This window comes from Corvus kubaryi, unplaced genomic scaffold (genome assembly GCF_017639235.1).
Source record: "Corvus kubaryi isolate FWS band 111438036 unplaced genomic scaffold, C.kubaryi_AGA036_p1.0 37386, whole genome shotgun sequence".
Classification (NCBI taxonomy): Eukaryota; Metazoa; Chordata; class Aves; order Passeriformes; family Corvidae; genus Corvus; species Corvus kubaryi.
Window position 1 is genome coordinate 2,517,868 of NW_024581128.1, and position 22,500 is coordinate 2,540,367.

A 22,500-nucleotide genomic window follows, 5' to 3' on the forward strand; every position below is an offset into this window, starting at 1 on the left:
TTTTTTTTTTTTTTTTTTTTTTTTTTTTTTTTTTTTTTGGGTGAGCGCACTCGAAAATTAACATTCGCGGTGTCCTGCGCGGTGGGAGCACACGCAGCGGATCATCATCAGTCATTCACCACCTTGACAACCTCGCCTGTGATTGACAGCCGGAGTGGCAAAAAGCCATGAGACTTGGTAGTTGGGTTTGAGGGGCACTTTAAAAAAAAAAAAAAAAAAAAAGAGAAAAAAAAACTGATTTGGGGAAAGGATATTTGCTTTCGCCCCGCTGCTGTCTTGGAAACGAGAGGGGGAGAGTAAGAGAGAGAGACAGGGAGAGAGGGAAGAAAGAAAGAAAAAAGAAGGAAGGAAGGAGGGAGAGCTGATTTTTTTTCTTCTAATTTTTTTTTCTCCTTTTTTAATGCTGAGTTACCGTATCGCTTCGCTGAGATCCAGCAAGCCGAAGATTTTACTCGATTGCTTCCATTGCTGGAGACGCTAAGGGATTTTTGCCTTTTTTTGGGGGGTGAGGGGGGGGGAACTTCGCGTTTCTTTCTTTTCACACTGGCCTTAAAGAGGATATATTAGAAGTTGAAGTAGGAAGGGAGCAAGCAGGCCGATGGCGCAAAGGGTACGTATGATTAAAAAAAAATGGATTTCAAATGTGAAATAATATTGAAACGTGGCTGACAGAGACGCTGCGAAAAAAGTTTCTTTTTTTTTTTCTTTTTTTTTTTCTCCTTTTTGGAGTAGGGGCACAAAGCGGTGTCCTGTAGCGGAACGATTTATCAGTTGTACTTGCAGGCTTAAAACCTGTGTATATTGCTATTTTCTTGATTCTTTTACTCCCCATCCCGGAGCTCTCAGGGAAGAGGCAAGCTTTCTATACATTAATGACATGCAGGCATGTAAGTGAATATGTCCGAGCCTCTGTATTTGTTGGTTTTGTAGCTCTAGTCCTACCAATGTCTTTTTTAAAATCACCAGTGCTTGAAATATTTGAATGTGTGCATGTCTCTGAGCATTTTGCTGTGTTAGTGATGATATACCGCTTCACTTTCAGAAGATAAGTTCTGGTTGGGAGTAAGCACAACTTTTTTTTTCTTCTTTTACCTCCTTTTTTTCTCACCCCTTTTTTTTATATATATTCTGTCCCAAAAGGTGCAGTGCAGTGGGCAACCCCCCCCACTCCTTTAGAAAGAAAGTGACTTTAATTTGAATTGGAGGGTAGCAGCATTCACTGCTATTTGTATTGTTGTTTCTATTTTGATTGCGATCTCTTTTTTTTTTTTTTTCCTTCTAACTACATCCTAAATTGAAGTTTTGAGAAAAAAAATAAATCAGCTGTAGCCGGGTGAACAGGGATTTGGGGAAGGAGAAAAGCCCTGAAAAGACGTTTTGTTGCCTAATTTGCCTGCCGCCGTCCGAGAGCTGGTTGGGAAAGAAAGTTCCTCTGCTGACAACTTGCCTTTTACTCTTTCGGTCCAAGCAAGTGTCAGGGATCTTTAAAAGTGTTTATTCACACCTTCGCTTTTAATAGATGAAAAGTGGCCGTTTCCCCCGCTGCCTGGGAACCGCGGTAGCTTTCGCTCCTTAATCTTTAACAAAGAAAACCCTTAAAAAAAAAAAAAGAAAGAGAAAAAAAAAGAGGCATTCCCAAAATCCCGAGAGCCCGGGCGAACGTTTCCAGCTTTTCGGCTTTAAAAGTTGCGTTCGCGTGGAATTGCTGGAAATCCGCAAATCGCTTCTTCTGGTTTTTGGTTTTGTTCTGGTTTTTTTTTTTTACCGCTGCTGAAGTTTTTGCATCCTCGCTGGGTGAGGTACCTGACTTCTTATCAGCGGGAAAAAGTTAAGCGGAGGGAAATTTGGACTCAGGGAACCGCTTCCCTTCACGGGATTGGGGGGGGGGGGTGGGGTGGGGGGGCTGGGAACTTTGGGGATGGGGATTGGGGTTTTTTCACTTTTATTTATTTTATTATTGTTGTTGTTGTTGTTATTTCTCCTCCGCCCCAGACTCGGAGGGCTTCGGGCCGCAGCAGCCCAGCCCCTCTGCTCCCGGCCCGGGGCGGCTTTCCCTCCCCAGGGCCGGCGCCGCGGAACCCGGGCGCGCTCTGGGGGGATCGCGGCGCGTCCCCGGGGGGGGGACAGGGGAGCGGAGCTGCTGCCGGGGGCGCTGCCCCCGCCTCCCCCTGACGCCTCTCTGCTCTCTCTGCCCCGCAGTACGACGAGCTGCCCCACTACGGCGGCATGGAGGGGGTGGGCATCCCCACCACCATGTACGGGGACCCCCACGGCGCCCGCCCCATGCAGCCCGTCCACCACCTGAACCACGGGCCGCCGCTCCACTCGCACCAGTACCCGCACGCCGCCCACGCCAACGCCATGCCCCCCGCCATGGGCGCCTCCGTCAACGACGCCCTCAAGAGAGATAAAGATGCCATCTACGGGTAGGTGCCGCGCAGGGCTCCGGGCAACCTGCGCGGGATGGAGCGGGGGGCAGTGTGGGCTGCGCGGGGAGGGGAAGGGCGGGATGGGGAGCGCTGCGCGGAAAAGGGCCGCGTTCTTAATTCTGTGTCGTTACTGTTTTAGGAGGCGGGGGGGGGAGAGGGTTGGGGTACCCCTGGCACGGGGAGCCGCGTGGGCTCGGGTAAAAAGGAGCTTGCTGGAGGGGTGGCAGGCATCACCGCGGGAGGAAGAGGAGAATAATATTCCCAGGGCACAGCCTGCCCCGGGTGGTAAATCTCTGCAGGGAGTTTTGGAGCAGGGCGAGTTTGGAGAGCTTTGCCCAACTTTCCACCTTGTTCGTCTTTCCTTGTGCTATGAAGGAGAGAACTCAAGAGCTGCTTCTTTCAAGTCTTTAAATTTTTAAATTTTCTTATTTTTAAAAACCTTTTATCTGACAGCATTGAATGTTTCTCAGTGTGGCAACTTGTAAAGCAGTTTCTAGGCCATTGCGATGGGAGCTGACGGGGTTACATTGAGCGCAGATGCTTTTAAAATGTATCTGCCCAGCTGGAGTTTGAAGGGAAGTTTAAGAGCCTTTAAAAATCACTCTCGGGACAGTGAGGAGAAGGGGGAGGAAAACAAAATTCATGGAGTTCGGTTTCTTTATCGGTTTGTCAGAAATCTGAAGGGTTGGTTAAAACTCGGTGCTGTACGGTACCCAGAAGGGAAAAAAAGAGTATCAAGCCCTGGGAGGGAAAAAAAAAAAAAGAACTCCCTGTTATAAATATACATATATATACGTGCGTGTGCGCCCACGCTTATTTATTTATTTAAATTATTAAACGGGCGAAGGAACCAGATGCACACGCTGCCTTTCTCCCAGGGAGGCTTTCCAAGCTGGGAGTGCCCAGGAGCACCTGGTTCCCCCCGCGGGTCGGCGGCTGCGGAACCCCGGGGGGTGGAGGGCCGGGCAGGCCGTAGGGAGGCAGCCCGGCTTGGCCAGTGCCTGCCAGTGGGTCGGAGCTGTGTTGAGTGGGTTTAAGGGCTTTTTCTTTTTTTTTTTTCTTTTTTCCATTTGGATGGGGATTGTTTCTTTTTCTGTTTTTCTGTTGGTTTGGGTTTGTTTTTTTCCCCTTTCACTCCCAGCAAGTCCTCCAGCAGAAAACGGGAATTAAAAGCATGAGAGGCAGAAGTGTCTGTCCAGGGATTTTAATTTTTTCATTTTTTTTTCCTAAAGACAAGGAAAGTTAATTCAAAATGGCTGCTGGAACCGGGTTGGGTTTTATTCTTGGCTTGTCCTAAGGTTGTATTAACAATATCTGCGGCCAGACAGTGCCGAAAGGCCAGGGAGATGCCGGGCTGCCGGCCGGCTGTGGGAAGGGGCCGGGACGCTGCGGGAGGCGGCGGGTGGTGCCGGAGCCCCCTCTGTGGGTACCCCCTTCCCTATGCACGCTGCTGTGGGACTAACTATTGTTGTGTTTGGTTTTTTTTTGTTTCGTTATGATATTTTCCCCCCCTCTGTGTGTGTGACTATTGTATTTTCTTTCAGACACCCCCTGTTCCCTCTTTTAGCACTGATTTTTGAGAAATGTGAATTAGCTACATGCACACCCAGGGAGCCCGGGGTAGCGGGAGGCGATGTTTGCTCCTCTGAGTCTTTCAATGAAGACATAGCAGTGTTCGCCAAACAGGTCAGCAAAACCGGGTTGAAAACAGTAGAAGAAAAAAAAAGAGGGAAAAAAAATCGTATCGAGAAAAACAAGTCTCTGTTGAGATAAAGATGCACGTTTCCCCCTCCCCCGTCTCTTACTGAAAGAGGCAAAAAAAACCAAAACAAAAAAAATCCCCAAAACCCCAACCAAAACAAAACACGGAAAAAAATCAGGAAATCTCGGCATTTACTACCCCCCTTAAAAAATGGATAAAGTGGAGCGGTCTGTGCCCGGCCGGGAGTTTCGCTGCGCGGCTCCGGGAGCCAGGACGGGCTCTGCCGGGGAAGCTCCATAGGTATTTTTCAGTGTATTTGATTCACTTGCTCAAGTGTTTGGCTGATGTACTAAATCCAGCAGTCAGGGCTTTGCACGGAAGGTTACATAATGGACCCGACAGTGTAATGAAGCAAGAAATAATAGCGTCTGCTTTTTCTGCTTCCATATTTCAAATCATTTTTATTATTATTTTTTCCCCCTTTCCTTCCCTTTCTTACATTTAGATCCGAGCAGAGAAACCCCTCTTTTCCTCTAATCCTGAACTGGATAACTTGGTAAGAGTTAACACTTCTTCCTCTCCCCACCCCCACCCTCCCTTCCCTTCCCATTTATTTATTATTTTTTTTAAACTTCTGTGTCATCTGGAGAGGTGGTTTGGTGGTGCTAAATTGAAAATTTCTCACGTGGATTTTTTAGAATTATAATTGTTACGATGATGATTTTTATATTTACAAGTAAATATGGTGTGGTAATTGCTTGGAAGTAAAAAATCCCATAAGGATATACATAAAGGAAAACCCCATCCAAAGAGGAGCTGGCAGGCTTGATGGTGAGCTCGCCTGCCCAAGAGGAGCGTGGATTTATCCCCGCTGTAACCAGCCCCTCCACGCACCTTTTAAGCAGCTCGATGGGAAACACAGAGGATTACAATGGCTGGAGATGCACCAGTGGCAAATTCACTGAAAATGAGGTCGTTTTTCTCTTTCTTTCCTTCCCCCGTTAAGGATAAATATTTTGCCTCCGCTGTAGGAGTCCTGCTCCTGCTTTCACAAAGCGAGGAGCCAGTGATGGTGTTTAGAGGGTTGTTTTTTTTTTAAGAAATGTTTATGATCCGTATAATTCAGTTGCTTCGTTGCAATAGGGATTTTTTTTGTTAACTCTAGATCGCTTCTCGTTAAACAGCGCACAAAGCCACCACTATTAAGTTTTAGTGTTATTGCCATAAATCAAAACAACTTTTTATTTACTACTAGAGAAAAGTCAAGCTACAAAGTGCGGCCGGGGTGGCTGTGGGAAATATCCCCAAATCCAGGAATGAGATTAATGCTCATGTTGTTTGTGTCATTGCAGATGATTCAAGCCATACAAGTATTAAGGTTTCATCTGTTGGAATTAGAGAAGGTAATTTTTGTCTCTCTCTCTCTCTCTCTCCCCCTCTCTCTCCCTCTCTCTCTACCCCCCCCCCCCCGCCTTTCTTCCTCCTCCGTTTCAGTACTGCTGAAGTTCAGGCTTCTGGTAAATTTGCATAAATGTCTTTCTTTCTGGTAATTAGTGTCAAGACCAATCTTGGCGTCCATTTCTCTTCGCAGTTTAATTACAATTTCAGCCTCTAAAACCGAGCTCTCGAACGCCCAGGCCTTGTGTTCATTGTAATACTTTGCTGGCTTTGTATAAATAGTTGCAGTTCTGTGGTGCCGCAGATGAGACTCGAAATGGTAGTTCAGTCAAGCCCCTGAAATTGTGATAAAAAAAAAAATAGATATTGTTTTTCCTTGGTGTTGGTGAGGAAGAGACTTTGGTTGCAGTTAGTTAGAAGGGGGAATTTTTTTTTTTTTTTTTTTTAAGAGCCATCTGCAGGTCAGGCTCAGGGCGCGGATTGTCCTGTAACATTTTGCAGAGACAAAGCAGAGTTGATAGTTCTGTCTGTCTCTTGTTCCTGGGAATACTGTACACCTCTGAGCAGAAGAAAGAGATTGCAGCCTAAACTCAGGATTTTTTTGTTGTCTATTTTAGAAATCTTAGGAGGGAGAATGCTAATTTCTAAGCAGGCGGTGTCATCCGAGCTCATGTTAAATTGGAAGTGCGCTCTGGGTTTCCTGAGGATTTTTTACGTGTCATTGATAGCTGGCCTAGAAGAGAATTCCCTTTCTCCTAAAAATAAACTTTTTGAGAGGTTTTTAAATAGTTGAAAAGTTTCTCGTGAGCCTCAGTCACTTTATCTAACCATAACTGTCAGGTTGTTCTCGCTCTACCGAAATGTGTTAAAATCTGTCCATTAATAAAGGCTGCTCAGGTACAAGTCTTATCAGAGCAACTGGGGATTTCAGGGCATGGATGCCTATAATGTATTTCAGCCCAGTGCATTGGGATTTTTTTTTTAAATCCTTTTTTCTGTCCTCATACCCCTTTGGAAAGGGTTTATGATGGAATAACTGGATGAAATTAAATAGTTTACCTTAAATGTCACCCATGCAGGTCACCTCTCTAATGGCCACAGCTCCGGGAGCAGATGAATTTAACACGGGTGTTGAATATGTTGTAGCCTGTGAATCATCTTGTCACTGTCAATTTTCTGGGATATCTCTATTTTGCAAGAAAAGAAAGTTATTCCTAATTCTGGATGCGTCTAGGGGTCTCAGGGGGATAATTGCAGAGTGTTTCCCCTATTTAGGACTTTTGATGTCACAGGGGCAAAGGGGGGAGACTGGTTGCACTTGTCAATTTTACTTATGTATTCCTGATTATATTTTCTTCCTTTTTCCCCCCTCTCTTTTTTCTTTTTTCTTTTTTCTTTTTTTCTTTTTTCTTTTTTTTTTTTAACCTCTGTCATAATGTAGGTACACGAATTATGTGACAATTTCTGCCACCGGTATATTAGCTGTTTGAAAGGAAAAATGCCTATCGATTTGGTCATAGACGATAGAGAGGGCGGATCAAAATCGGACAGTGAAGACATAACAAGATCAGCAAATCTAACGGATCAGGTATGATCTCGCCAACATCGCACACGCTAAAATTTGTATGCAGATCGCTTGCTGGGTCACTACGCCTCCTTTTATTATTTGCATATGATTAAGTCCCTTTTAGATAAATTTCCATCGAAATGAAAATTTTTGAATAATGTGGCTATTATTGCTTCATTAAGGCTTGCTCCCGGATTCGACCTGGCGAGATGAGCTTGTAAAAGCATCGCCTGCAAACTCGACCTGTTTCTTGTCGCTTTTAATTTTTGTCTTTATTTTATTTACCCTTTCCAATAATAGAAGTGGTATCTGTGAAATCACTGGCTTCTTGGTAGCTTAGGGAAGGAAGGGCTGGAGTCGTTGACCAAAACAATAATAAAATCCAAGATAGGTGGTCCGGAGAAGACAGAGAGGGTTTGAAATCTAGCAAATACTGGCTATTTTCTTCCCGTCTCTACGGTTCATTAGTCCGTCTTGTCAGTTTTCCTTGGCCGAACGCTTTTAGACTTGAGTGAACATTGCTTTGTGCACGCCTGCCTGCTGCAAACGCGCCCATTTTATTTTACTTAATAGAAAAAAAAAAGGGAGAAAATAAAATGGGATTCAGGTTTTAAATTCTTTTCCTTGATCTTTCAAGTTTTCAAGCCCTCTCTTTAAAAAATAAATATAGTCAAAGCCAAAGCCAAGCCAGCAAAGCCTCGCAAGGCTGTGACGGTTGTCCACGTTTTGTTTGGGATGGTTCAGACCTTTAATGTCGGCTGCAGTCGGGTGGGAAATGCGGGTGAGCTGAGTGGGGAGAGCTGGCTGTCCCCTCTCCCTTCCCTCCTCCTTCTGCTGGGCGCAGACTGGGATCCTTGCCTTTTTCATGGGAGCGTTTGGGGCTAATGCAGGAGGTGCCCAGATCTAAATTAAGCTCCTGGATGATGGTAGTGACTGAGATTTGGCTTTTATTCGAGTTGGGTGAAACGGTGGGGTTTTCGCGGTCCGTTTGTTTGCTCTGAACCGAGGGGTAGCAGCGCTTTGCCTGTGAGAGAGGGGACCTCAAGCACACACACAATCCCTGGTTAAACCCCCCAAGTTATTTCTTCTTTATGATCAGCTACGTAAATACAGTGTTAGGAGTGATCTGCTCCTGACTCTGGAGGTTTCCTTTTGTTCAAGCAAGGCGCAGCCAAGCAGACAGGAGTTTCCTCAGCTGCTTTGCTGTTATCACTGGCACTGTCAGCTGGGAGTTATTTTATAGATCACCAACATGAAGGTGCATTGCATTGCAGTGTGGGCAGTATCTGAAATATTTTCTCCTCTCTGCCAAAGGCTATCGGGTAGTGTCGTGACGGGGGGGGCAGGCTTGAAGGAAGGCACGAACTTTTAAAAAGGGGTTTATGTGCCCATAGGTAGGCTGTTTTGAAGGGATTTTTTTTTCCCACCCAATTTTGCTGTGAAGGGGAAAAGCTCGGCAGAGTGGGTGGAGGGTGGTGCGGCAGGGAGATACCTGGGGCTGGTGAGGATGCTCTGGGGAGCCTCTGGCCCCGTGCAGCGCCTTAGAGCAAGGGGAACCCTCCAGTCAGGGTCTAGCTGAGGGAAGCTCGGCTCGCTGCTGTTGAATAAAAATTGTAATCCAACAAGTCTAACTAGAAAATGGGTTTCTAAAAGCTCTGGAGTGCTGGGTACATAAAGCTATTTGAGCAAATTACAAGAATCGCTCAGGGGCACGAATGAAATCAACACTTTAATTGCCTCCAAAATGAAGATTTATACCCCATTTTCCCAACGAATCATTATTTTATTAAAGTGAAAGCTAAAGAAATGAAGCTACAGTTTTGGGGTTGTCGGGGGTCGGTGTGTTTCTCCACCACCCCGCGCCCCCCTTTTTGTCGCCCGGAGCGCGGACATTGCGCGCCCGACGCCGTCCCCTCTCCCGCTGCGCGGGCCGGCCGCGCTGGGCCGCGGGGCTCGGCCCCGGCACTCCCGGCTTGTGCGAGCGCTGCGCCAGCCGCGCCCCGGGGCGCTCCGGCTCCTCTCCGGGCAGCGGGGCGCGCAGCCCCGCACCTCCCCGTCCGCGCCCGCGGAACTGCGCGGGGAGCGGGGCTTTGCTTTCCCCGTTGAAGGGAAAAGGTGCAAAAATGCGCTTTTTCCACCCCCCTCCGCCCCGGGCGATGAGGCGGCGGATCAAACCCACGGAGGCCGGGCGGGCGGCGCGGGGGTTGCGCGGCGGGGTTTACCGGGGGATGCGCAGTCTCCCGAGCCCTCCGGTAAACTCCGGTGCCAAGCCCGGCCCCGGCGCGGCCGGCAGTATCGGGGCCCTAATGGTTCAATAATAAGGTGTTGAGTGCTGGTCGCCGGGGCGGCTAATTAGGATGTGATTGCGCAGGGCGCGTTTATGGCTGCGCGGCCCTGGGATGCGCGGGCGCGCAGGGCCGGGCGGTGGGAGCGAGGGGCTGGCCCCGGGCATGGGGCCCTCGCCTGCCCACGGCTCTGTTGGGAGAGTAGTAAAAGAGTAAGTATTTAAAAGCTTTTATTATGGATTTAATTACATTTTCTTATATTGTGGTAGTAAAGGTTACAGTTAACAGGGTGTTTTTTTCTTTTAACTTACTGGTTTCCCCTTATTTATTCTTTCCCTGTAGGCCCCTCAAAGCCAGTGCCTTTAAGTCCCCCCGGTTAATAGAAAGCAATGACACTAATGCTAGATTTTGCAAAGTAAAGCCCTATAACACTAACCATTGTTCAGTGATTTAACCAGCTCAGTGGCACTAGGTCACTAAAATAGCATCCTTCTCCCATGGGCTCGACCCCGCTGCCTGCCAGGGTGAGACCTGCAGAGTTGGTGTTTACTGTCACGGCTCCACAAGTACAAGGCAGGACTTCGGGCTTTTTGCTGGGGATAGTTGAACTCAAAATCATCCAGACCCCGGGACTTTAAAAAACCTGGCTGAAGAATTGCAGCCATCCTCAAAAGTTTCAAAATAAACCTTTTTTAATCATTAGCTTTTCAAACATTTGCATGTTTAAATTTTCAAATGTTTGTCAGAGCCCGGGAAGATTTAGAACACAGCTGTTGTGTGATGTGTCTGGGAAAACTCCCTCTAATAAAAAAAAAAAAAGCCCAAAGACTGCCTGTAGTTGGACAGCAGAAATTCAGTTTTGTAGGTAATCCTGAACTGTTACCGTGGGGCTGTTTTCTTGAAGCCACATCACCTTGGCTCCCAGGTGCTCTAGTCCAAAGTGTAAAATTCTCCTAAAAGAGTGTGTCTACAGAAAGCCTTTAGAAAGTCCTTTAAGGAAAACATGGTACAAAGTACCCACCACATCCAAATAAAGTGTATTAGCTGGGTAAGGTAGATTTTATAGGGACAAAACAGTATTTTTCTTACTGAAAAGAAACTTGTTGGGCCCATCCACAGTAGCATTGCTTGACAAAAATCACAATTTAATAATGCACAAGCCAATTACAGATGTAGAAACTTTTAAAGGCAAATCGGCAAAGAGCCAAATTCCTATAGGAACTATGAGGGAAATGATCAAAAAATGAACATGAAATAAGACTTCCTCCAAGAAGGTCCATAATTCAACATTATTTGACTCTACTGTCAGGGAAATTGTTGAAGGATAGTAAACCGATACTAGAGTCTCAGTCATTTTTGTTGCAGTCTTAAATGTTAGCAACTGTGGCGTTTTAGATGGCCCTTCTTGGGTGATAATATATCACATATATACACATGTATATAATAAAGCAACACCTCTATTTATGTTGCAATAGATTTTATTTTAATGTGTGCAATTGCAGAATTGCTCTAACAAAAATGCGGATAGACAGCAGCTTTTTTTTTTAATGGAAAAATTACTTAAAATACATTCTTTACAAAGAAAGAACCATAAACTGGAATCCAATATAAAGCATAGCTGAAGGTGGTAGAGTTGTTCAGGGCATTGACCAGTTACGACTAGACTTAACTTTCCCAAATTCTCAAATATATTAGCTATACCTTGTAGCCAATACAAAAATAATGCCTTAGGGAAAAAATTACTGAGAAATACTATTTTACTTCGGGACTTCTTCACAGGTACTTTCAAACCATGTATGGTTTTAAAGAGGAGAGCTAAGAATATTGCTGCCTTTAGGATATGTGCTCCCATATTGGAGGAACAGGCATCAAAATAATATATGCGGTGCAGAGGGTGCAAGGTAGAATTCATTTCTGCATAATAAAAGAGTTACAGTGGAGTAGGACTCTGAGGAGGACCAATAAAATAATGTTTAAAAGACTCAAAATTTAATTTTCTTCCTCTGACTTGTTCACTTTGAGCCAGTGGATCCTTTTTTTGCTTGTTTTCGAGTAATTTTTATTATTTTTGCTGTGATATTTAGAAGCTGTTACCATGCCCCAGTTTGTCAGGCTATTTAATGTGAAGGTAGGATACGTTAATTTCTGTTCTGGATGTGTTTTCTCTGATACACTGTGGCTGAAATTGTATTAGCAAAATAAGATTTTCTTTGCTCTCCTTTTCTTTGAGTATATACATTGTTGAATAAACATAAGATTGAATATATTTGAATATATTTTCTTTAGTTTATGATTTCAATTCATGAATCTTTGGGGTTCTTTTTTGTTTTTTAATCACTCAAGAGCCCAAAAGCAGCTATCCTTACGGCTGGGTGTAAGATTTGCTGCCTTCCTTAAGTTGCATGCTCAGGCCTACTTTCCATGTAAAGTTTTCCAAACTGAAGTTAGCTTTTGTTGCAAAGGATAATTTAAATCCCAGATTTTTTGGGAATTCTTTTCAACATCAGACCTGACAGAGCTGAGTTTAAACCCCAGTTAACCTCAGAATTGATCCTAAACATTTGCAAGTGTATCCCACGGCATTCCTGTAAGCCAGAGCTTGCTGTGTCTGCATTAGGGACCATAGATTGTTATTTTGAGTCAACTTGGAGGCTTAAAAGTTATGAAAAAATGAGTTTTACCTTAAGTTTAACCTTTATGGCTGAGGGTTTGAGTCTTCCATGGCTGCTGGTCCACAGGTAACAATAAAGGTAATGGGCTCTGCATGCAGAAGGGTTACTGCAGCCCCGCGTGGGCAATGTTAGACCTTAAAAAAATCAGATTATATCGCACTCAATCAAAATGAGTAAGTGTACGTTGTGCTGATAAATACTACTTTAAAAAGCAGTGAAAATCTGGGACAGCTTCTTTAAATTACGGAATCTTTCTTTTGTTTTGTTTTGCATTTCTGCGTTTGGGGTTTTTTGGTCATGTGAGCATGCAGTTAGGATCTATCTTGTGTAATCTAAACAAGTTTAAGAAAATAACGAGGAGAGTTGTTTCTGGTCAGGAGCATTTTTGAAGGTTTCTGGAATTGTTTCCTGATGAGGGTTGTGTGAGAGAAGGAGAGACCAGGGTGCACTGCAGTGTCACCTCATGTCCTTGGTGTGTTACCTTCCTCTCCACATGCCCTGTTTCTCAGAGCAGGCTTTAACTTAGATGGCAAATTTGGAATAATTAGTGGTTATATTTTTTTTTCCTGCAGTTGCAGCAATATTTGGAGAGGGTAGCTGTAAGAGAGCACACGTTTTGTGTTTGGACTTCCCTGAGTGTATTTCCTCCCTTGATTAATGGCTCCGTATCTAACCCACCGCCGATACTCTGTAACGTGTCTCAAATACAACTTGTCAGCAGTTGCTTCAGCTCTTCTTTGGCCGGCTTAGCGTGGTTGCCTTTTTGCTTTCACTACCTTCAAAAGGCAAAAAAAAGAGATGTAACCTGGAGCATAGGTGAGAGCAGAGTCCCATCAGGCCAGTGTCCTCGGGATTCTTTTTTTAAATTTAGCTGAGATCCCTGGAAAGCTTCAGTCCTTCAGCGATGGGGGCTTGGTCTCTGTTAGCGAGAGGGCCGCTGGCAACGGGGGAACCCGATCGCCCCTGCGGGCTCAAGTCCTTGAGTTGCCTCACTGGTTGCTGCCGTTGTGGGCTCATTTATTTTTGGGAGCACATATCCAAGAGGTGAAGAGCAACATGGAGATTTCAGGCTTATGTGAGTCATTGTGCGTACAAAAGCAATAGCGCAGGCAGCAAGTGGTTTCTGGGGGTTATCAGATTTTGGAAAAGGGAGTTTGAGATTCTGGGGAAATGTTGAAAAATTAAATGTTGGTGAGGTGAATTTAAAAAAACCCCTGAGTTTGTCCTATAGGCAAAGGGTCTGTTTGCAATTTAAAAAACAGAAGTAATTTGAGAGTTACAATACAGAGACTGCCATTTTCTTGGGAACTTGCAGGGCATACAGAAGGTAGCATGGATTTTTGCCCAAATTTGGCCTCTTTTGTTGGCAACAGGATGGGCTGATGAAAATCATGGTGTCTTCTTGTTTTGCAAATGGATTTTATTTTGCAAGCATCTTCAAATCCAGGCCAGGTGCCCCATTGAAGAAATGTTTCCTCCCTGCCCCCGTCAGAGGTTATACGTAACTTGTCCATGAGTTTTGGGGATCAGTAAAGGGATAACTCTGAAAGGCAATGGCCCATAACACATGAGGAGTGGGATGAGTTGATCTAATGTTCCCTGCCTGGCCTCAAAACTCGATGAATCTCTGGGTTTGTCCACACAAGGACACTCAGGAGAGGTAAGACAAATTGATTGGGTGTAAAATTAAAGTGCATTAGTTAAAGTGCATTGCACTATTGTGTGGATGCTCTCATTCAGAAGTAAAGTGGCCTTAGTTCACTTTAGCCTAATCCCCTTTGGAGTAGGCCACTTTTCTTTTGAATGAGAACATCCACATTAACTTTTAGTTAATTCGTCTTTCCCGAGCGTCCTGGCGGCCTCGTGCCCGCCGCTCTGGAGAGGTTCGGCTGGCCAGGCGCTGGCTCCCCGCGAGCTTTAGGTAAGCTTTTCATTAGGCATATTTCATCTCCACAGCAGCACTTAACTGCTGGCGCCCGTCATCGCCCCAGCCGGGGCTCCGCACCCTCCTCTCCTCCTGCTCCTGCAGCTCAAGAGCGATATTGTTGTTAATGCTGCCTGGGAAAAAAATCGGAAAGTTTTAGGTGGCAGGGATTTGGGGAAGGATCCGGCCGAGGTGGCGGGGACAAGGGCTCAGCCAGGCTGTGAGGCTGGGGGAGAGCTGTCTGCACCCTGTCTGGGGGTCAGTGGTTTGGGCATTGTGTTTCCCAGGTGAATTTGGCTTCAGGCTGCTCCTGGTATCAGTCCTCCTCCCAATAGTCTGAGCATTTTATTTTGCGATGGTGAGATCCTGACACACTTCCTGCATAGTTTCTTCCCTGTCCACTGGTAAGTCATTTTTTAAAGACAGTGAAGAAATCTAGATTATTTTTTTTTGAGCTGATATTTTCAATAAGAAAGACAAGATTGAATACTAGCCTGCAGGAGAGCTAATTTACCTGGTGGAAAAAAATAACAGTTAGTTTTGGAGCTGTTTTATATTCTTGCTTGGAGTTCACTGAGCCTGAGTTTGTGTTAGAGATATTTTCAGGTATCTTCTAGAGCTTATAAGTAACCTATTTATTTACTTTTTACTGGCTCGGCCATATGTGCATATGCTGTGCCATGTCACATGCTTGCCATTGCCCTTTTCATTCATAATAAAATTTACAAGACTTCTTGCATTAGTAAGCAATTTGCTATTGGAGCCTTTCCTAGAAATACAGAATTCTATTTCACCAAAGTATTGTGTTTCCTCTTCAATCAGTAGTGAGGTGAGCTATTTTCTCAAGGACTCTCCAGGCATCTATATGATATTCCCACTTGGGCAGATGATCTCCAAAACTGCATTACCTACTTCTTCATCCTGAAGAGCCATTGCAGTAAATTAAAATTCTCTTATTAGCATCACCAGGCTTTGAATTTGGTCAGTTGTTTCCGTTTGCAGCTTGGCCTTTTCTTTTTCTTCTGTTTTTCTGTTTGTTTTTTTTTTTTTTTTGTATAAAGCAAATATGCATCCAGACCTCCTTTGCTGAAGTAAACTGGCCAACAATGAGAGGGATAATTCTTTATTTGCTTAAAAGAACTGCCTGTTTTAACTTCAGAAATACTGACCCAGAGCAAAGCAACAGCTGATGCCACCACAGGCCGTGTACTGTATTCAAACAGCTGTACAAAATGCAAAGCTGCGGTATTAATCCTGCCATTCACAGTTTATTTAAGTTTTTCAAACTTCTCTCGTATGGGCATGGCATCAATGCCTAATTATGCCTCCATTAGGGTTACTGGGCCCTTAATACAGAAAATTATTGTATTTAAACTTTGGAAAGCTGCATCGATGTAATATAAGATACTTGCAGCTGGCACATGTTCAGGGAAGGCAAACTTTACCTTGTAATTTTCTTTTCATTCATTTGGCCTTTATGTTTTGGTCCAGTTTTGTTCCAGAGGTCAGACCATTGCTGGTGTTTTAACACTGGCTTTAAATAGCTCCATTTAAGTCTGCGTAGCTCTCGGGAGAAGGGAGAGTAAGAGCAGATTAAAAACCCCGTGGCTTCGTCAGGGTGCAGGGCTACAAGTGTCTGTGCAAATAGAAATGCTAGAACTGATTGTCTCATGGGTATTTTGCCCTTCTCTGAACCTGGGCCAGCTCTGTCAGCGCAAGCTGGGTTTGATCTGTGGGCATTAAAGTCTTGACCCCTGGCAGGGCTGGTGCTACCTATTGCATTGGGGTGGGCTGTGCAGGGATGCCCCTGGCCTCAGCTGGGATATCACCTGCTTGCTGATGCTCAGCAGCAGCCCAAGGCATGTGCTCTCACATGGGGGTCAGCGGCTGCTTGCCGATATTTGGATTTGGATTAATCTGGTGAGCTTAGTAACCATGGCCAGCCCCTTGCTAGAAACCTTGGGAGGACACAAATACTGTAGACTCAGTAGGTGGCACTTTGGCTTTAGGCTTGAGCCACTCTAGGGGACTCTTCTTCTACTTGGGGTGCAGTCACAGAGATACTTTTGCCCCTGAGCTCCTCCACTCACACCTGCATCGTGGAGTTAACTTGCGTAGGTAGAGTTGGCCAAATTTTTTGATGAGGAGAGTGTCCCAGTGGCTTGGGATTTATAAATTTTCTCTTGTGTACTGTGTTACGGGGGAGTAATGTCACTGCTGTATTTTGGTGATGGGTACAGCTGTGTCACCAGAAGATCATTTGAAGTCACAGCTTTGCTCTCCCCTTTGCTCATGTGCACACAGGCATTTTCGGCAGCACTTGACACGGACAGGGGCTCCGTAGCTGAGTGGCACCGCTGGGCATCACTGTGACAGGAGGGTGTCCGGAGGGGGAGAGAAGCCTTTCAAGCACATGCGCGAGTCGGTGGCAGGCAGCTTCCTGTTGTTTCCCGATATTTGTCAGGATGCTTGGGAAGAGAGTCCTTGTGTTTGCACGGATGCTTGGGATGAGATGCTCATGCACACTGGTGGCAGCTTGGGCACTATGCTCGAGCCATTCCCTCCTTTACCCTTCTCTGCCTGGAGGATTTTGCAGCTGTGCTACTCCTGGAGGCTCCTGGCCCTCCTCCCTGTTGTGCAAACAGTTTTACTGGTGTGGCTTCCACCTATAATGGGAGCATCGTTGTGCTTTGCCCGTGCCTGTGAGGCCCGTGGCAGTGTTTTGTGGCACAGCTATGTAGAAAAAGCAGGGTATGTACAGCTGTGTCTTGCTACATTCATCTAACTCCTGTGGGGGATCTCTTTTTCATTACTATTTTCCTTAAAGCCAGAGTGGTGGTATGCACATGACTAGTATGTGCAGGCAGGATTAATTTTGTTCTTAAATGCACATGTGTGCGTCGAGCCAACATTTGGTCCTCAGTGACAAGTGTTTGAGAGATCCTTTGGGTGAGAGGTGATACAGTGATGCTGGAGGGGCAGGGGTGGGAAATGCTCCTCTGATGACAGCACGAGGCAGGAGGGGAGATGCGGATTCTCTTCCCAGGGCTGCTGCTGAGGTTCTGGAGCAAGACGATTAGGTGCTTGTGAGCCAAGATATTCTACTTCTCCTTTTCCCTCGTCGTCAGGTAGGGTTGATATCTTAATTTATATGTCATCTAGTGATAGCAAGGTGTATATAGAAGATATTTAAGAATAAGCTGTGATATGTTAAAGTAATTATTTCACTATGTGGATAATTTGAAGAAAATGTTGCAAAGAAAGCAAAATGTTTCTGTTTGGTGTCACAGGAAAGCACTATGCTGAATTGGAAGGCTGATGGTAAACATTGCTTTTTGGTGGCTTTATGCTTTGGTTTTAGCTTCTTCTGCTATTTTCCACTTAATTAGCTTGTCTAAAAAGTATTTAAAGGAGGAAGGGAATAAACTGAAACTTTGGATGGAGTAGGTAGCGGTGCTGCTGGTAACTTCTGCAGAAGGAGCAGAGCTGTGGGGTTGACTGGAAACATTTGTGAGGTGGTGGCTAGTCTGCCTGTCCCAAGGCATGGATCTGTGTGGGGCCATGCCATGAGCCCTATGCTGCTACAAGTGCCATTGGGTACTCCAAAAGCTCCCTGGGAGGTGCAGTGGGACCACACAGACCTCTCAGCCCAACACTTTTGGGTGACTCTGGCAGCTAGCTGTGCTTCCAAGCCACCCCTCAATGAGTGGGTGGAGGCATCAGGGAGCCACGGCCACCTCAGCCTGGCAAGCCACCCTGGAGCTCACCGGCCTCTGGCTCACGCAGCTGGGGCTCGGTGTGTTTTGTGGCCACTGGCTCGCTGGCATGTGGTTTGCAAAGCCAAGCTGTGCAGCCGCTTCTGCCTCGCTGCAGATTTGGCTTGTTGTGAAATGGTAGAAAGTGGAGGAGCCGCTCTGCAGAAGGGTTTGGCTATGAGCGTTGGAAAATGTGAATCACGGGGATTCCAGTTTTAAGCCTTCTGAAGATAACGGGGAGCACGTACTGGAGTGCGTGACTTGCAGAGGGCCTTAAAAAACAAGGCGGTGCCCTCAAGATTAAGCAAATGTTTTACAACCAGGAACACATTTTATACCCAACACAGGCTTTGCAGGTATCACATCCATCCAGACAGAAAGGTGTAGCTGGAGCAAAGCTAATTATACTGCAATTTAATTTTGGTGTTGAACAACAATGCAAGGCGAGTGGGCTCTTGAATCCTGCGAACAGTGTGCTGTAATCAAAATACCCTGACTCCGAATGGCGTCTGTTGTCAGTTAGCTAAAAAACCATTTGATAGTTGTGACACAATCTCAGGGTTTTTGCCTGTGATTGAGCTGGAATGAAGCATGGCTGTTGCAGAGCAAGGGCTGTGCTTGTGCTTTTTCTCCCCAAGAAGCCCCAGTTGGGCCGATGGGATGTTGGAAGTCAGAGCCTGCATTTAAGTAATGCAAAAAAATATGCAGCGGATGCCCCCATGGGTTGATTTTTGTCTTCCCAAAAGGTACCATCCCTAAAAATCTGTAAGGGGAATGCTTAGAGATGTAGGTTTTGCTGTAAGTAAACCTTTGCTGTTTGTCTGAGTCCAGACATTCAGGGTGGGAAGTTCATGTCTCTCTGCAGCACTGACTCCTGCTGAAGCTGCCTCCTGGGACCCTGGTGGGACAGTAGGGAGAGGGTGGGAGAAGTTGAGGTTGAGGTCTCCCTCCTGCCCAAGTCTGTCTGGGTAGGTCAGTTTTGGGACCTCAGCCAGTCATCTGACAGCCTGTGCTGTCTCATTTGTACCTGAGCATCTGGCAGATCCCCTTCTAAATGACTTTTAAGACATAAACGCAATAAAGGGAAGGGATGGCAGGCTCTCATTTTCAGGCTAAGTGGCGAGACATTTTTCCTGTTTACACCTTTGGAGGAATCATTACATGAAATATTGAACAGGAAACTCTTATTTGTCTCTGAAGACCTTTTTCCTGGTCTAGAAAGATGTGGAAAATTATCCAGTCTTATTAAATTTAGTAGGAGCCAAGGAGGACTAATGCACCTCAAGGACTTGCACACCAGATTTCTGGATGTCGCAGTGTTGTTTGGGGCTGACTTTGTGCATGTTTCTGCATGATATTTAAACTTTAAAAAAAAAAGAAATCTATGTGGAGCAGTGATTTTTATCTCCTGACTGCAAAGCTGTGTTTCCTTGTGTCAGAAAAGGGCCAGGGATTAACGCTATCTAGTGATATGTCTCTTATCAAAGGGAGGAGACAGGTTTACAATGCGGGGTTGCTCTAAATAGAAAGTACTAGTCAATGTTTGTTGTGTGGGAGACAAAAATCCTGCATCACCATCAGCTGGCTCAGTTAACCTGGCTGAGCAGGCAGTGTTTACTGTTCAGCTGAGATTAAAAAAAGAAGAAAAAAAAAAAAAAAAAGAGGAATTGAATAAGGTCAGTCAAATTTTAAGGCCCACTGTGATTGAGGCTGTTGCTGTTTAGGTGTCCATCAAGGCTACCATGTGCAGCAACCTCCAGTGCAAGAAGTAAACCCTGACGTCTAAGTGTCTAAAAGCTGTTTGCTTTTGTTATTGCCAGAGGTTTTTTTGGGTGCCTCTGGAGTCCTTTCTCAAAGAAAGGTCCATCTGCCCGTGCTGTCCCCCCTGGGAGGACTTTGGAGATGACTGCCCAAGAGCAGCAGGTTTGATTTCAGCATAGGCAGAAGGTGTTGGAGCTGTGCTTCTGACAGAATGCAGCCCAGGCTAGGGGGGGCTCTGCACAGCTGTGAACATGTGCAACCCTATGTGCACACAAACACGCACAAATGGGTTTTTTTTAAAGTCTTGCCCCTGCAGAGTTGACAGGGCTTTGGTGCCTTCTGGAAGAGAAGAGCTGTGGTTTTTCTCCTTCCTCTTTGTCTTTATGTCCCACCCAGTCTGATGATCTCCATTTCATTCTCCTTTATTTTTTGTGGTTTATGTTTGCTGCTTCTAATTATTCTTTTTCCTTTGGAAAGCACTATCGCCCTGTCCTTTTGCACTCGCGTTTTCCACTCATCCTGTTTAGGACTGTCAGGCCCTTTCCTCTCCTCTCCCTGCCATGGTCTCTTCTCCTCCATGCTCTGAGGGTAAGGAGGGGTCAGAAGGCTGTGCTGTGTTAGAGATGCCTCCGTGGGTACGCAGGTGGTGTCGTGCACCACACACCGGGGTAGGGTCAGCGCTGAGGCACAACAGCAGAGCTAATGGAGAGCACTGGTGTTGTTTGGTGGATGTTCTTTTGGTGACCTTTGGCAGTGTGCAGTGTTAGTTGTGCCTCTGGTCCCTTCAGGTAAAATCCTGGCCTTGTGAAAATCAGTGGCAAAAGTCCTGTTTATTTCCAGTTTTCTATCGTCTCTGGTATTCACATTGATACCCACTGTCATTCCTTTTATCTATTCGTTTCCTGCGTTGCATGCATAAAGACAGCTTATATCTTATTTTTCCTATGCAGCTGCGAAGAGTTAGAGAAGAGTTTTACCCTCATTTGCAATAAGGGGAAACTAAAGATAGAAAGCTCATGACTTTTCTGGGGCTAGGAAGGGAATCCAGGTCAGGGCTGAGACTTCCATGCAGAATTTTTTCTGCTTTTTAGTTCGCCAGGCCTTGCCTCCTCTTAACGCTGCAAAGGTTTCCATCTGTGCACAAGTCGCCCTCGCTGTTCTGCTTAGTTGCAGGCGGAGTTATCACCTGCCTGTCATTTCAACGACCTTATTTCCCTCGACTTGGAACACCATTTTTTCCATCTGAACCCAATCTTTGTGCCTTCGTTGTTGTCCTATTAAAAATAACTCACCTTGGAATCAAAGTTGTATGAAGCAGATTATGCAAGAGTTGTTGGCAGTAAAAAGCATCTATTTTTTAGCATTTTGAAGTTTTTACATGTACAATTTATTTTGATCCCTGTGGCTTTGGTTGTATTGGGTATGATGTCCCTGCTTGGTTTTGGTAGGCTGGGAGGTGGGATTGCTAGCTATCAGCCTTGGTTAGTCCCACTAGGAGATATTTAGGTGGCAAAGCCATGAGTGGGTCCTCTCAGAAAGTGGAGTTAATCATGACTCTGAATTTCATGGTCCCCAAAATCCCACACTTGAGGAAACTGGTCTAGTGGAAGCTGTCTTTGCCCATGGCAAGGGGTTGGAACTAGATGATCTTTAACGTCCCTTCCAACCCAAACTATTCTATAATTCCCTGTTTGTATAAACAATATATGTGTGCAGAATCTAGGAAATCTATGGCATTATATTTTTAGTATTGTCAAAGTATATTTTTAATCCTCTATACCAATTTGTATTTTTCTTCCCAATTAAGAGAAAAGTCAAAAGGTTTCTTGTACGCTAGATGGGGAGCCGGCTACCTAAGGATTCTTATTAGCCATGCCCTCCAGAAGTGAAGAGGGATAGGACTTGTGGATTGCAAAGACCAGGTCTGTCTGTCATGTAGCTCTAGTATCCGTCCTATGGATTATACACTTAAGGTATTGAGCAGCCATATTGAGTGTTTTGCCCAAGTGAGCTTGGGGACATCAGTATGGCTGACAACCAGAAGGATAAACTATGCAAAAAGTAAATCCTTGTTAAATAGGTGGGTTCTGTTTGTGGGAGATGGATGCAATAACTTAATGAATCAGGCCCCTCTTTTTACTTCAAGTTCTTGCCTGTACTGAGCACAACTATTTCCTAACGTGATGGGTCACTAACCTCAACCTCACACAGGTGAGAATTTTTAAAAGGTAGGAGTTAAGAAAATCAGAAGAACATTTCAAACATAGCATATTACTTTTTTCCTGATGAATAAGTATTTCATTTAGAAAAAGAAAATAAGATAAAACTTCAGAACAAGAACAATAAGCCCAAATTATGTTGACAAATTGCTGGCAGCAGCTCCATTCCTCCAGGGCAAGGGGATGAATGATTATACCTGCAGCCAATTCTCTGGTAGCCCAGAGGAGTGAAGGGCTGTCCAACAGGTAAAGGAATTAGCTGTTCCCCATTTCCAGTTGTTACACAAACACAAATGAGCCCACAAGAGGGCTGTGCTCACAAAACTTTTGAGAAGATATATATCAAAAGATGCTGAGTACAATTTTTATCACCTGTAATAGAAAGCTATTTCTTTTATTTATGTACTTATGGTCAAACCTTTGGTTCCTTGGCCAGAAGCTCTCCTTTTCCCTTTCATATGCTTGGTGCTGAAAAAAATCCATTTTATTCTTTAATATAAGCAGAAGGCAATAGTTTCTCTCATTTTGTATTAGTGTTAACTTGTGTTAATTAAGGCATGTTAACTAATCCAGCTGTTCTTGGATTACAATAGTAAGTGTATGTAATGATATTTATATACTGTACAAAATATCTAATTCAGCCATTAACCACATAATTTTGTCTGTAGCTTTTTTGTTTATTGAGGCTTGATGTTCACCATAGTACTAGTCAATAACTACTTTGGAGGCCTCATCAAATGTGCTTCTCCTTTTGATGGGGCCGTTGCACTGGGACTTGCTGGGGCTTG

The 22,500-nt window shown here is 45.1% G+C and overlaps 1 protein-coding gene across 5 annotated transcripts in view; it reads left to right on the plus strand.

The window, feature by feature from the left end:
* Positions 1–6: 6 nt before the first annotated feature.
* MEIS1 (Meis homeobox 1) overlaps positions 7–22,500 on the plus strand; it is a 109,112-nt gene continuing 86,618 nt past the window's right edge. For 2 of the 5 annotated variants that reach the window (XM_042036652.1, XM_042036656.1), the window contains exons 1-6: positions 7–610; positions 2,200–2,426; positions 3,974–4,115; positions 4,637–4,687; positions 5,484–5,534; positions 6,971–7,117. In XM_042036652.1, coding sequence (XP_041892586.1) covers positions 599–610; positions 2,200–2,426; positions 3,974–4,115; positions 4,637–4,687; positions 5,484–5,534; positions 6,971–7,117 — 630 coding nt within the window. In that variant the 5' untranslated portion in view covers positions 7–598. Of the gene's footprint in view, positions 611–660; positions 888–2,199; positions 2,427–3,973; positions 4,116–4,636; positions 4,688–5,483; positions 5,535–6,970; positions 7,118–22,500 lie in introns of those variants that run through there. The other 3 variants (XM_042036654.1, XM_042036651.1, XM_042036655.1) reach the window with 3 other exon arrangements.